At 57.5% G+C, this 14,002-nt stretch overlaps 1 protein-coding gene across 1 annotated transcript in view; it reads right to left on the bottom strand.

The window, feature by feature from the left end:
• The window catches only part of NECAB2 (N-terminal EF-hand calcium binding protein 2), a 28,188-nt gene that overhangs the window by 12,464 nt on the left and 1,722 nt on the right, over window positions 1–14,002 (bottom strand). The window contains exons 2-5 of the mRNA XM_026495324.4: window positions 13,062–13,086; window positions 7,839–7,947; window positions 5,890–5,915; window positions 5,650–5,747 (exon numbers count right to left, since the gene is read on the bottom strand). Of these exons, the coding sequence (XP_026351109.1) occupies window positions 5,650–5,747; window positions 5,890–5,915; window positions 7,839–7,947; window positions 13,062–13,086 (258 nt within the window). The remainder of the gene's footprint in view (window positions 1–5,649; window positions 5,748–5,889; window positions 5,916–7,838; window positions 7,948–13,061; window positions 13,087–14,002) is intronic.

Raw genomic sequence — 14,002 nt, 5'->3', positions numbered from 1 at the left:
CTGTAACCATAAAAACAAGCAGAAAGCGGCTAAGTTCCCTCCTGTAAACACACAGTCCCCGTTGATGAAACGAGAGCCACACGGAGGCACCTCGAAACCAAAACAGCACCAAAAGATTAAGAAAGGCAAGTCTGCAAAAAATCCTGCCACCAAATTTGGTCAGACGAACAGGACAAGTCGCAGTATCCCTCGAAGATGGGATTGCACGGTATTGCACAAGACAAGAAGGGTCAGGATATAACGGCAAAATCTAGCAGAGCAAGTGCCGGGCGCTCCTGACCCTTCATGCAACAGAAGAGAGAAAACAGCTGTCAACACGGCAATGCAGGGGCGCCTGGGCGCCTCAGTTGGTTGAGCGTCTGCCTTTGGCTTGGGTTGTGATCCCAGGGTCCCGGGATCGAGTCCCGCATCAGGCTCCTTGCTCAGTGGGGAGCCTGCTTCTCCCTCTGCCTGCTGCTCCCCCTGCTTGTGCTCTCTAACAAATAAAACCTTAAAAAAAATTAAAAATAAATAAAAAACAAACACGGCAGTGGGAACTCAGATGGACACAGCCACTTCATAAAGTAATTTTGCTTTATATCAGAGCCTTGTACTGCTCATATTCTCTGACCCGGTAATTCCACTTTTGATCATCCATCCTTAAGAAATCATGCAAAATGTGCATAAATGTTTATGTCCCAAGGTTACGGTATTATTCATAATAGCAAAAACCTGGTAATAATCTAATATTCCCCAAAGAGAAGGAACAGTAAGTACATTTAAATATGAATGTTTAAGAAGATGCTTCTGCAGTTTTAATAACATGGGAAAAGTGTTAAAATATTAGGTGGGGAAAAAAGCAAAAAATAAGTTTTTGTGCACAAACGATATGAAGTGTATTAAAGAAATACACAGGGGGACAAAGGCTCAGAGGGAGTGAGGCACCGAACGAACGAAACAGTGGTGAGCAACGGGGGGAGTTAGAAAAGTTTCGAAATTCTTCATATTTTTCTCTATTTCCTAAATTTTGCAAGTTGAGCATGTAGCATTTATAGAATAAAAACGTAAAGTCTATAGGCATCAAACAACATGGCTAAGGGAACACACTAGAAATACAGAGACTAAATCATTAAGTGTGGCAAGTCAGCTCACCACGGCCCCAGAGGACAGACGATCTGGGCGGTAAGCAGGGATGGAAAGAGCATCGCCGGGCAAGTGTGCAAGTCTTCGAAATGGACGAGAGAGATTATTACCGGGTCTCCTGTCTAGTACACCCTCTGGGCTAAGTCTTCCCTTGCCTTGGAGCTGCTCTTCAAACTCTGAACGATGTAGAATAAGGACGGTATTTCTCAACTACAGAAGCACATGAATTTTGTCTGGTAGAATGCAAGGGATTGTCACTGTCACTGGGGCCGGGGGCCAATTCTGCATTGATTCAAATTCATTCCAGAATTCCTGGTTGCTTCTCTCCGTGGTGTGTGTTCCGTGAACGCTCCTTTCAGCTAGCTGTGACACCTTACCCGTTCTCACATTAATTCACGAGCCCTTTAAATATTCATATTCCTCATACAGAAAGTAGAAAGCTAAGACGAGTAACGAAAGCCACTCTTAACTTCATTTTGACTATTCAGTCATGGAAGTAAAGTCAACGTGAAATCATGGATACCTTTTTAAATAAATAGAGACAACGTGGTAAATGACAGAAAGATTTTGTGTGAAAACCTGTATACCCAACCCAAGTATTTATAAATGAGTGATGTGAACTCTATTTCTGGGATTAAAATTATCGAAGAAAATTCGTATCTGTGGAGACAGGAAAAAAAAAAAAAAGCCTTCAGGGCTTAAGTGATCTTCTCAATTTTGAAACCAAAACTAAAGGAGTGACCGGTGAGGAGTGCTGCGAGGCTCAGTCGGTTAGGCGTCTGCCTTCGGCTCAGGTCATGATCTCAGGGTGCTGGGATCGAGTCCCGCATCTGGCTCCCTGCTCAGTGGGGAGCCTGCTTCTCCGTCTGCCCTTCCCCCCTGCTCGTTCTCTTGCTCTCTCAAATAAATAAAATCTTAAAGGAAACAAGGAGTGGCATGGTGATATTATTAACATCTGTAATCTAAATAAAAATGCTGGGGTTAACAAAAATGAGAGAACGTGTGGATTTTACGTTTGTACGAGACACACGTTTCCCCTCTTTACCACCAGTCTTTCAGTAATACACATGTCCTAACGCAGAAGGGACAGCCAGTTTCAAATTTCACATTCTGGAAAGTACGACCCACATCTTCCTCTCGGGCATCCACGAGGTCTTCATCAAAACAACTCAAGCACCGTATCTGAGGAAATCACACCCTGTGTGAAGCAGCGAGGAGACCTGGCGGGCTGCTCACTGCCGTCCCCTCCCCATCTTTGCACAGTGAAGCACCCGCGAGCGGGGGGGGGGGGGGGGGACGCGGCAGAGGTCAGGGAGAGTGAGGGAATCACAGCCAAGGTCAAGGGTTAAGACGTCAAGGCTGGTGATCAAAAGAACGGAAGCGGCGCCCTTCACACGGGGAAAAGAAGAGCAGCGACCACCAGCCCGCGGACTTCGGCCGGAGCAAGAACGCTGCAAACCGCAGCTAAGGGAGGAAACATATCGGGAGGTGTAAAGCCGCGGGTCAAGGGGCTGCTTATGAGAAAGTAAAACAGACACCCCGGGGGCGCCCGGGTGGCTCTGCTGGGTAAGCGTACAACTCTCGATTTCAGCTCAGGTCGTGACCTTGGGGTCATAGGATCTGGATCGAGCCCCAAGTCAGGCCCCGCACTCAGTGGGGTGTCTGCTGGAGCTTCTCTCTCCTCCCTCTGCCCCTCCCCTGCTTGCTCCTGAGCTCTCTTTCTAAAACAAAATCATAAAAAAAAAAAAAAACAACAAAACGGGCAAAACTGTCAAATAGAAGTTTTTAAAATGTAGCAAAATAGGACCAAAATTAAAACAAGACTCGAGCTATAGAAGCAGATGTTTGGTGGAACTTAATCTGCATGAAGTGCCCGTTTTGGGTCAAAGAAGGTTTTAGATTTTTAAAAAAAACCAACAACATACCACGCATGACTGATCACGAAGCTGAATGCGGTCCGTGACAGTTTTGTTCAAAACTGCACTAAAATGGACACAGAAAGTCAAACACTTAACCCAGGAATCTGTGAAAATACTCCCTGTCCCCTGTGCAGGACCTGGACCCCAGCCTCCTGGATAAATCCTTTCTGTTTTTGCATAGGAAAAGGGTTCTGCGGTGAAGCTGACTGCACACAGCAGTCCTCCTAAACCACCACCAATTCATTCCCGAATGAACGTGCCACCTTAATTTCCGAGAGAGGCAGAGAGAACGGGCAGAGCTGGGACAGAGGGGCAGGACGTCCGTAGGGGTTTCTCACGGGAAGTGAAGGGTTGTTCAACAGCAGAGACTAAGAAGAGAAGCCACCCCACCAATCGCTGAAGAAAGGCAATCTGAAACACTCACTACCACCGCCTAAGATGAAACGTAAGGAAGGGAAGACAAAAATGTATTTTTTTTTAAACAGGCTGAAGAGGACTCTAAAATAAGAGCTGGTATTAATATTGTAATTAGCGGAGAAATACTGGAGAGCCGCACTTGGAAATCGCGAGCACAAGCCTGCCTGACGCAGCAGTAGCAGCAGCGTGGGGCCTCGGAAGCCGGAAGCCGGGGGAGGAAGGCAGCAGGCCGCGCCCCCAGATAGGAGGACCGCACCCCAGACATGACGGAGCTAAGCGCACTAGTCCCCAGCTCCCGCCAGGACGGTGCGTCCAAGCGAGCTGAGTTCCCGTGGATCGATGGGGAGAGGGAAGCGTCTGACATCACCAACGAGCTGCCTTTTTACCAACAAAAATCTGCTAGGAAACAAGCCAGAAAAGGAAATGCCCCCCGCGCCTGCCAAACCCCAGTCACCATTGCCGCTGAGAAACGCCCCGAGGGCCACTCTGAGCATATGGGGCACGGGCCTTCCCAGGGCAGCATCTCCGAAACCTGCCCCAGTCCCAGTGGTAAATGTTAACGTCCTCTCCCTGACGGAGAATGAGGTCTCCCCAACCAAGAGTTAGGACCACAGACCAAGAAGGACCCGAGCACGTGGGTGATGCCTCCGGATGGCATCGCCGGGAGGCGGCCCCCACCCCAGGAGTCCCGGGTGGGTACATGGGGCGCGGCCCCCGGCCCCTCAGGCGCGGAGCTGGGCTGCTACCCCGGTCCGGGCAGGGATTCCAGAGTCTGGGGTCTCCCCACGCTCCCCTGCAAACCCACTGCCCACCTGATTCGTTCAGCACGTCTGAAGTCCAGGCAGACCAACAATGACGGGCAACTGGTCTTACACGATATTTAAAATACACTCTAAAAAAGACAAGACTCGCAGTAGGGGGGCAGGAGGAGAGGAACGGAAATACGAGTGCTTCTTTGAGACGGAGAGGAAGAAAGCGCTTCTCTGACAGACGCCGGGCAGTGACTAAGTACCATTTGAAAAAAATGTACAGACTTCATCTTACTTCCGTCCGGGCAGATGACAGCTGGCTAATGATAAAACAGTCACCTGTGCTTTGTGCTGGGGCCTGTGCTAAGCAGCTTAGAGACCTTACCTCAGAGTCCCTCTGAGGACTGTAAGGTGAATGTTACATTCCACAGATGGAGAAACTAAGGCTCACGGGGGTGGGGGGGGGAAGGGACTGGCTTGGGGTCCTTCAGCCCAGTCTACGTGCCCCTCACTGCATCCCGCTCTCCACTCCCTCCCTGCACCCCCCCCCCTCAGTGTGCTGCACCCCCTCGGGGCTGACTGGCCCTCCTGGCACTCCCAGGGCGGGCCTGAACTCCACAACAGTGCTCCATACCTCCCGCCAGGTCCCTGCCTCAGCTTCCCCTCTCATTTCGGCCAGCCATTATGGCCATCTAGCTATGACCGCAGGGTTCCCTCTTCTGAGCCTGTCTGCATAGCTGCGAAATGGGGGCCGTGACAGTGTGACCGTGGCTACCCACAGGACTGGCCAGTGCGGGCCCTCAGCAAGCCCAGGGCACCTCTTCTCTGGATGCCTGCCCTTCCAGCAGTCACTGGCCCAGTGGGGTGCAGGCCCGGAGGCTGGGGGTGGGCTGCTTCTGCCCCTGAACTTCAACAGAGAAGGCAGGCCGCCCAGCCCCCAACCTGGCCCCCGCTGCCTGCCTTCTGTCGTCCTCCAGGGCACCCGAGGCGGGGGACAGGGCTGTGGGCAGGGCCACTGGAGCCGCCTCGCCTCCGAGACCTCTCTCTGGGACACTCAGGGGGCCCTGCACTGGGCCTGCTCCCAACACTCAGAGCGGTCCTGCTGCCCGGACAGGGCTCTCACACCGGACACTGTGCAAGCCCTCAGGCAAGGGCGGATGCAGGGCCTTCTGCTCCCTTTCTAGGACCCTGTGCCCGGACCATGCCCAACTCCAGGAAACGGCCTCACGCTCCAGAGCAGGCACCGCGGGACCAGGCCATTCATCAAGCAGCTCCATCCGCTTGCCAGCTTCCATCAGCTCCCCCTGGGAGCCCCAAATAAAGCCCACCCCAGGACCAGACTCACGCAAGGCTTGGCAGCCCAAATCAGGCCCCCTTGGGTGAGGATGCCCTGGAAGAAATCTCAGACCCTGGAGCCCCAGGGGCCGCCCACACCCCCTCACCTTCTTGGTATAGCCCATGGCCTTGAGGACAGAGTGATTCAAGGTCTCCAAGGAGGCCAAGACGTCCTCATAATCCCCCATGTGGTCCACAAAGTAATCTGAGGGAAGAGAAGGCAAAAGTCAGGGTAAGAGAAGGATCCCACCCCCCCTGGGCCCCCCATGTCCCACCTGGGCCCCTGTCGCTCCCCCTAGTCCCATCCCGGCACCCCAGTCCTGGTCCCCGCAGAGCTGGGCACTTACCGCACAGCTCCTTGGTGTCCACGTGGCTGCAGAGAGAAGGAGGGAGACTCAGGTCAGGCCTGTCCCATCCCATCCGCCCTCCCCCTCCACAGTGTGCCTGGCCCCAGGCTGCCTGCCACGTCTCATCGGTCACCCGTCCTCCAGCCTGGCCTGTGAGTCCTGCTTCATAGATGAGGTCAGGGATGTTGGCCTCCCAAGGACGGAGCAGGGACGCACATCTGCATGTCCCCTGACCCCACCACCACTCACTTCTTCTCCCCCACTCCAGCCCACGTCATGAGCATATGGGACCCGGAATGGGGCAAAGCCAGGGGCTGGGAGAAGGGAGGGAATAGGAACGTGGGGGGCCTGTGACTAGTACAGGCTGCCCAGGGTATCCCCGCCTGCTGGGTCCTCGTGCTCTCGGGGGTCTTGGGACAGCCCTCCTTGTCCCCACCCTCGCCCTGGGTCCCACATCCCCATTCCTACAATGTCAAGAGGATTCTGTCCTTCCTTGGAGGAGACTAAGCCCCTGAATGCCACCCATGCTGGTGACGTGCAGGGAGCAGCCTCAGAACCGAGACGCAATGGTGGGGTGCGCTAGGGGCAGATGCCAGGGGACCTGAGTGTCCGTGCAGGTTCTGATAACCTTGGCCCCTTCTGTGCCCCAGTTCCCTCACTGAGAGAGGAGGGACTGCCCTGGGGGAGAAAGCAACTAGAACCCTAGTCGAGTAAGATGCATCTGGGAGAAGGCTTCTAGGGCCAAATAAATCCCCATTCAGAGGCTTTGGAAGCCCTGCCTTAGAGATTCCTCCAATTCACATCCCATGTTAAATGTTCTGACAAGTCCTGCATGAAGGAAGCCTAGGCTTAAATGAGGATTTCAACCAAAGCCTCCTTCCCCACCCCCGCCCCCATCCAGCTGGCCCAACACAAAGGGCACCAGGACAATGAGCAAACCACAGCCCTTTCAAAGCTCCCTGGGGGACTGCAGGAAGCGCTCTGAAACCTCCATCTGTTTGCAGAAAACAAGGCCTTCATGGGGTCTGAAGCAGGAAGCTGTTGCCAGTGGCCTTCCCCAGACAAGAACACCTGCCCACCCTGGCCCCCAGCCTGTGCCTCCCAGGACACTCTCAGCCCCAACCTCTGGTCCAGGCCACCCCTGTGCTGGGTCCCTTGCAGGCATGCCTGGTGGCAGCTCCTTGTCCAGACCACCTCCAGCCTGTGTCAGGGGACCCGAGCTCATCAAATCTGCTCCAACCAGCACCCCCAGAACTCTGGTCCCCGCGGCCTGCGTGGACCCGAGGAAGGGGACGGGCTGCGGAGCAGAGAAGGGGCCTGGCCTCATCCTGCCTGGGGAATCCCAGGGAAAGAGTGAGGTTGCCGGGTCTGGAAGTATGAGTAGAAGGTACACTTTGCACTTGACTTACGGATGGTGTCAGGCCAGAGTTTTCGATTAGTTCTGAGATGCAAGTTTGGGGGGCTATGATGGGGCTTAGCTAGATGCCGAGGAGCTGGGTTAGCGTCCGAGAGAGGATTAGCGTCTGGTCAGTCTGGTTTAAGGCAGGACTGGTGAGGACCAAGGTCACGGAGTTCACCTCGGGACTGCGGGTGAGCAGGTGTCGGGGTCAGAACTGGGTTGAGAGAGCAGGAGGTGGACGTCACTGACAACTTCCCCTTTTCATTGCCCTGTGGACACCCTGCAGAACCGAGGCTCTCTCCCTTCTTAGCCACGTGTGCTCAGGAAAGACAAACTTGCCAATGAGAGGTCACCACGCCCACTCCCCAGATGGCCCCGGCCTGTGGGGGCCAAACAGATCTGACTTTCGGGTCAGCGAGTGTGGGGATGCTTCGGGTCTCCTGCCCCTCAGGGGAGTGGGAGACAGAGACTGATCACCTCGCTGAGGGGGACGGTGGTCCTCCCCAGCCCCCCCGGACGCCCCAGCCCCAGCAACGGGGGCTTGGCTCACTTGGTGTTGTCGGAGTCGATCGTGTGGAAGAGATCCTCCAGTTCTTTCTCGTTGAGGACACCATCTGCGAAGAAGAGCTGGAACTCCTCCAAGGACAACTTCCCATCGTCTGCAAGGAAGGGAGGGAGGCGATGGAGCAGCTGGTGTCTAAGAGATAAGACATCCCCAACTCCTGACAACTCCCAAATCAACAGATAAACTCCAGCCGGATAATCTCCCGCCGCCCAGCAAGGGCCCAAATTAACTAGAAAACTCCAGGTTGCAGAAAATCACTGACTTCTCCAGCTAATTCCTGAACCACTAATCAGCACCCATTTACAGATAATCCCCAAGCCAACAAACACGGCAAGAAGTAGCGGGTGTGCCGGGGCTCGTGTACCAACACGTTCACCAAGCAGCACCTGCTCCCGGCGGGCCAGGCCCTCTTCTCTCCCGACTCGCCCGACACCTGGGGGCGGGTGCCGTCTAAGAGAGCACCGCACCAAAGCCAGGGGGTCTGATGACCATTCTCTCTTGCTTCCAAATGCCCACATCATTCCCCCATACTGGCATCATCTCCAACCCCAGCACCCAGGTCCTGTCTCAGGGAAGGCAACATCTCCTTTCTCCCTGCCCCATCCACACGGCAAACTTCGGGCCCAAAGCTTCACGCTGTCTGACGTGAAAGGGCTGCCCGCAGTGGGCAGGCAGCTCTCACCCTGCCAGAGACCCAACGGTGAACACGCCAAACTGTGTAGGAAGGAGGCGCCAGGCGAGCTCAGCCTCTGTGGGCCTGGGACGGGAGGGACCCCACAGCCGCTGTGTCCCACCAGTCCCCCCCTCCGTCTCACCTCTTCTCCCTCTGCCCTCAGCCCCCCTGGGCACCAGCATCTGCGGGGGGAACGGCTCATGGTCTGGGGGCAGGTGGTCATAGAAGGAGGGGCTCACGGCAGACCACCAGCGACCCTGGGAGAGGCAGTCCCAGAGCGTCCCCCTCCTGCAACTTCTACAGGGCACACCTGCTGAGCAAACTCCTCGATGTTCCCACCCCCTCCTCAATGAGCTCAGACCAGTTCCTGCTGCTCCTTAAAGGAGCCACGTTTGTGGGAGGCCGTGGAAGTCAGGGAGAGGGAAGCCCCCAGCCCTCGGCACAGACCCCCTGCCGTTACTTCCAGCCAGTCTGCAAAGTCCCTACAAGCCACGTGGCACCTCTGTGTGGATTAGAAAGAGTGGCCCCTTCCTGGTCAGGAGGGAGAGGGGGATCAGGACACAGGGGTTGGGCAGAGGGAGACAATCTCCAGCGGACTCCCCACGGAGCGGGGCTCGATCCCAGGACCCTGAGATCGTGACCTGGGCTGAAACCAAGAATCAGACGCTTAACCGACAGAGCCGCCCGGGTGCCCCCACTCTTGTATTTAAAGGCTCGGGATGACCTCTCTGCTCCCACAAACTCTGCCAGGGCTCAAAGTAGGGCCAGGTACCAGCTCCACGGAGAGAGATGCTCGCACCTTGCCTCAGCTTCCCTCCCCCTGTATTCCCACTGGCCCATCAGGCCTACAGTGTCAGGAGCCGGAAGAGAGGGAGAAAATGCACGTGTGGGAGTGAGGGTGGGCCAAGGGCAACCTCCCCATGTGCCTCTGACATCAGGCTCAAGTTCCCATGCCAGAGGGAAAAGAATTTGTAACTTGCAAAAACAAGAGTTTCCCTCCCCCAACAACGCAGACAAGCACCGCCCCACCCCTACACACAGAGAAAAAAACCAGCCGTGAAAAGGACTTCACGCTACCAGCTGTGAACGACGTAAGCTCTACGGTGGCTCTATCTCGTCTGTGAGAAAGAGGAGACTTTCCAAGTTTTCTCTGGCAAGACTGCTGATAAAAACAAGGAGGCACCGTGCAGAGTCTCGGCCCACACGTGGGCCTCTTTCTATGCATTCAGTCTGCACAAGACTCCCATTGTACAGAGCGGTAAACCGAGACAGCCGCCAAGGGCCCCGCAGCCTCCGCCACCTGGCTCCCAAGTCCATGCTCTCACCCCAACCCCAGGGCAGAGCCTTCCGGCGAAACCCCCACAGGGCTGCACAGAAGGGCTGAGGCCAAGTCCGCACTCGGTGGATGTGTGCGGTGACAGATTAGTCACGGCTGCCACGGGCACAGCGCAGGGTGGCGGTGGGGGATCTCCCCGCCTCCATCTCCTCCCGCCTGTCCAGGCTCGTCCATCCAGTCTGCACTCAGGAGAGCAGGCGGAGAGCGGCCCGCCAGGCCTCCCGAGCACAGTCTTCTGGGCTGACATTTACCTTGACTGTCCTCCCACAGCCCTGATGAACCCCAAGCAGCTAATGAGGGAAGAAGAGCTTCTCGCCGGGCCTCTGCAGCACAGAGCAGCAGGCCGGCACCCCCACTCCCAGCAAGGACGCCAAGCGGGCGGTGCGCAGGTGTCTTCGCTAATGAGCATGAGCTCAGCCTCTGTCACAGCGACCTTTCAAATGCCAGGGCTCTGCCTGTGTCCATGTCCCCGCAGAGAAACGCGCTCTGGCACTCGCCCCTCCATGGGACGCCACCTGCCACCCTTCCAGGCTTCGTGCCCCGGCTGCAGGCAGACCCTGACCCTCGGCCTCCCCTCAGGACCACAATGGGTCTATCTCCATGAAGAAGCCTCTGTCCTGGGAGCTGCCAGCACAGGCCAGCCCCGAGCGCCCGGCCCTGCGATCCCGAAAACTTATGCCAGGTGCCCATAGCCCACCTTGCACCCCCGGCCATCGCTCCTGTGGATGCCCGGGGCAGGGCTGGCACCCACCATGTTGGCTCGCCGTGTGCGCGCCGTCTGCAGCTCTAGCCGCACCTGCGAGCACGCTCACCCCAGCCCCTCCCCCAGACGTGATCCCAATCAGAGTGCCCGCCCCGCTCCCAGCCGAGGATCTGCAGTTCTGCACCTGCGTGCTCTGGGCCGTGCTTTGGGCATCGCTAAAAAGAGGGTGATGCTTCTTACCCCAGTAGGAGCACAGTGAAGCCCCAGTGAGGTCGATGAACGGGTGCGCGGTGGCCGCCAGCAGCCCCCCAGTTGACAAACTCCCCGGGAGCGCAGGCAGGAACCAAACACCTGTTGGTATCCACGCCCACGGTGTCCACGATGCCCCCAAGGTGGCGTCGGGCTCACGGTTCCCCATGGCATGGGCGCCCGGACTCTGCAACACCCCCACCAGGGCCCTCTGTGGGGGGTCCCAGTATCATCATGCCCACTCACAGATAGGGAAACTGAGGCCCTGAGCATTTGCTGACTGGCCTAAGGTCACAGAGATGGCAAGTGGCAGAGCTAGGACTGTGACAGAGAAGGGACTCCACACCCTCACAGGCCCGGAAGCTCCTCCCCGACATCACACACCCACATTAACCCACTGACAATCCCCCAGGGCCACTCAGCGGCGGTGGCCGGGAAGACCTGAGGCCCCAGGAGGAGGATGGGCCTGGCCTCTGTGCAGGCCGCGGAGCAAAGTCAAGGGACCCCATGGCTGTGCTCAAGGGGCGGAAACACAGTCTCTGACGGGGCAACATGCGACAAGAGGAGACCCCATCTGTGCCTGAAGGGAGGCCAGCATGCCACCCAAGCAGGGGCGTGTGCGCACACACACGGGTCCATGCACACTCGGTACGTCTGGCGGTCGTTACAGAGCCACGGCCACGCAGATCCGCAGCCGCCCGCGGGGAGACTTGCAGCCAGACGCCCGCTGCACCCCACGGCCATGCACAGCTGCACTCAGCAAGGAATAGAGCCGTTACCTGGAAGCCCACAGACATTTGCGAGGACCTCCTGTGTGTCCCGCGTCGGGCCCACGACAGGGACCAGCCCACATTCCTACTAGCCAGGGGCTCACGATGTGCGAAATGACCACGCGGCCCCAGGCCACGGCACACTGAAGACCCCAAAGAGACGCATCAGGGATCGAGCCCCTCAACCCCCTGCTCAAACCTCGGAGGCTGTTTGGGCCCAGATGCCACGAGCCCTTCTCGAGGTCACTGAAGGTCTCCCACATCCCTCTCCCTCCTCCCTGCTCCAAATGCAGCTGCTGGTGAGAGTCCTGTGTCCCAAGAGGCCTGGGAGGGGCCATTGTCATGCCCAAGGAAGGAGGCAGGGGATGGAGACCCCCAGGCCCTGACTTCCGGTCCAGGTCTGTGCAGCGCCCCCCCCCCCCCACCAAGGCCTCACAGTCCACCCCCAACACCACGGGGGAGGGGTCAGCAGTAAGTGCCACCACCGAGGGTGGGGGGGGGTGTAGGGACCCAGGTTAGAGCTGCCACCTGTAACTCCAGCCCACGCAGGACAGGCGCTGGGGCCTGAGGGCCTCCTGTTGCCCACCCTTCCCACATCACCTTCCTGCATTTTCCCAACAGCCAAGGACGCAGGCAGGTTAAGTGTTATCAGCCCACTTTAGAGATGGGGAAGCTGAGGCCTGCAGAGGGACTACGTCTTGGCCTTTCTCTGGCCCCAGGAATAAGGACAGCAGTGTTTATAAGAAGCCGTGCTGCTCCTTGCTGCCACTGTGAGGCTCAGGGGGGCCTTGGGAAACTTGGTCATTCTCAGGCCCCCACCTCCCTCATACGGGGTGGGGGGAAGCCTTTCCAAGAAGTCAGGAGAAGTGCAGTGTCACGAATCCACTGGCCCCAGCAATGTGGCACACACATGGTCAGGGAGGACGCCTGGTGTGGGGAAAATCCGGGTGTCTGCAGCACGAGCTCAACTGTCTTCATGTGGCTGGGTGACCCTGAGCGAGTCACTTAACCTCTCTGGGACACCATGGAATTGTCAAAACAGGAGCAAGAGCACCGAGTGCATTAGGTTGCAGTGAGGTAGACGTGCCAGGGCTGGGAAGGGCCTGGAGTGAGGCTGGGGGCTTCCTTAAGGGGTGGTCCCTGGGCACCCCCTACCTGCTGTGGTCTGGCCCAGCTGCATGAGTGCTGACGTCCACCAAGCATCCACCATATGCAAGACATCCGGGCATCACAGACACCAACTCACTGATCCCTGTGGCACCCCTACTAAGTAGGAACTATGGGCATTCCACTGTACAGACAGGGAAACTGAGGCACAGGGCAGAGCCAGGATTTGGCCTTCTGACTTCAGCATCCTGTAGTTTTAACCTTTAGATGCAAGGCTGTCCATGCCCCTACCCACGGCCCCTTCCCCTGAAGCATCACGACAGAAAGAGCCAGGGCCTCACTCAGGGCACAGCCAGGGAGGGAAACTCACCATTTTTGTCGGCCCGGCGGAAAATCTGCAAAGAAGAGAAGTATAGTCAGCGTGGGCCCCAGGGGGGCAGGTGCCCTCCAGTGGCTTCTGACTCATCTTGGGATCCCACTCCTGGGGTGGGTGGGGGAGCAGCCCCTCCCCCAGGAGGAGACCCCGGCTGGGATCGGGGCAGGAGGGAGGCTTCAGGCAGAGCCCTCCCCGCCGCCCGCGAGGAAGCAGGGCCCACTCTCCTTCTGTGCCGCCAGCCTGCCCACGGCCACACTGACAGACATGCGTGCACACACGAGGACATGTGCACACGCCCATCCACATGCTTGTGGGTGTGATTCCAGAGCCAGCGGTCCCCGTGGACGCACCCACTGCGCTACGCTCAGCCCCACACTCGGCATCCGTGTCCCCCGGACGCAGCCACTGCACCCGTCCCAGAACCTCGCAGGAGCCCCGATTTCCTCCAGGGAGGTCGGTTAAGTCTAAACAGAGATGTCCGCTAAGGGCACTCGAGGCCTGGAGACCGGACAGCCAGGGGCAGGACTGGACTGTTTCTCAGGAGGGGGAGAGGGGGAAGCAGGCCACCAGGAGCTGGGAAACCCAGCTGCAGATGCGAGGTTCTGGCTACACTGGGAGGGGAGGGGGGAGACAGCCCCCCAAACCTGAGCGGAGACCAGATGACTACTCCTCCTGGTATTTTTAGGACGAGGGGAGCCATGCTGATAAGAAGGAGGAGGGGGAGGCATCACCCCCTCTGACCATCCCACCTTGCGTTCTTGCCCTGGGGCCAAGGACAGATGTCCCCCGCCTCCCTCCAAGCACCTGAGACTGTGACGACGGATTGAAGCCGCAGCTCAGGAAGGGCTTCTCAGACACCATCCCCTTCCCTCAGCTGGAACCCTAGTCTGGGCTACTTGACCAGGAGCCACTGTGCTGGGGCAGAGGGGGGAGCC

Source organism: Ursus arctos, unplaced genomic scaffold, assembly GCF_023065955.2.
Source record: "Ursus arctos isolate Adak ecotype North America unplaced genomic scaffold, UrsArc2.0 scaffold_19, whole genome shotgun sequence".
In the NCBI taxonomy this organism is placed as follows: domain Eukaryota; kingdom Metazoa; phylum Chordata; class Mammalia; order Carnivora; family Ursidae; genus Ursus; species Ursus arctos.
The sequence above is the reverse complement of the archived record's forward strand: the minus strand, read 5'-3'. Positions and strand labels throughout refer to the sequence as shown.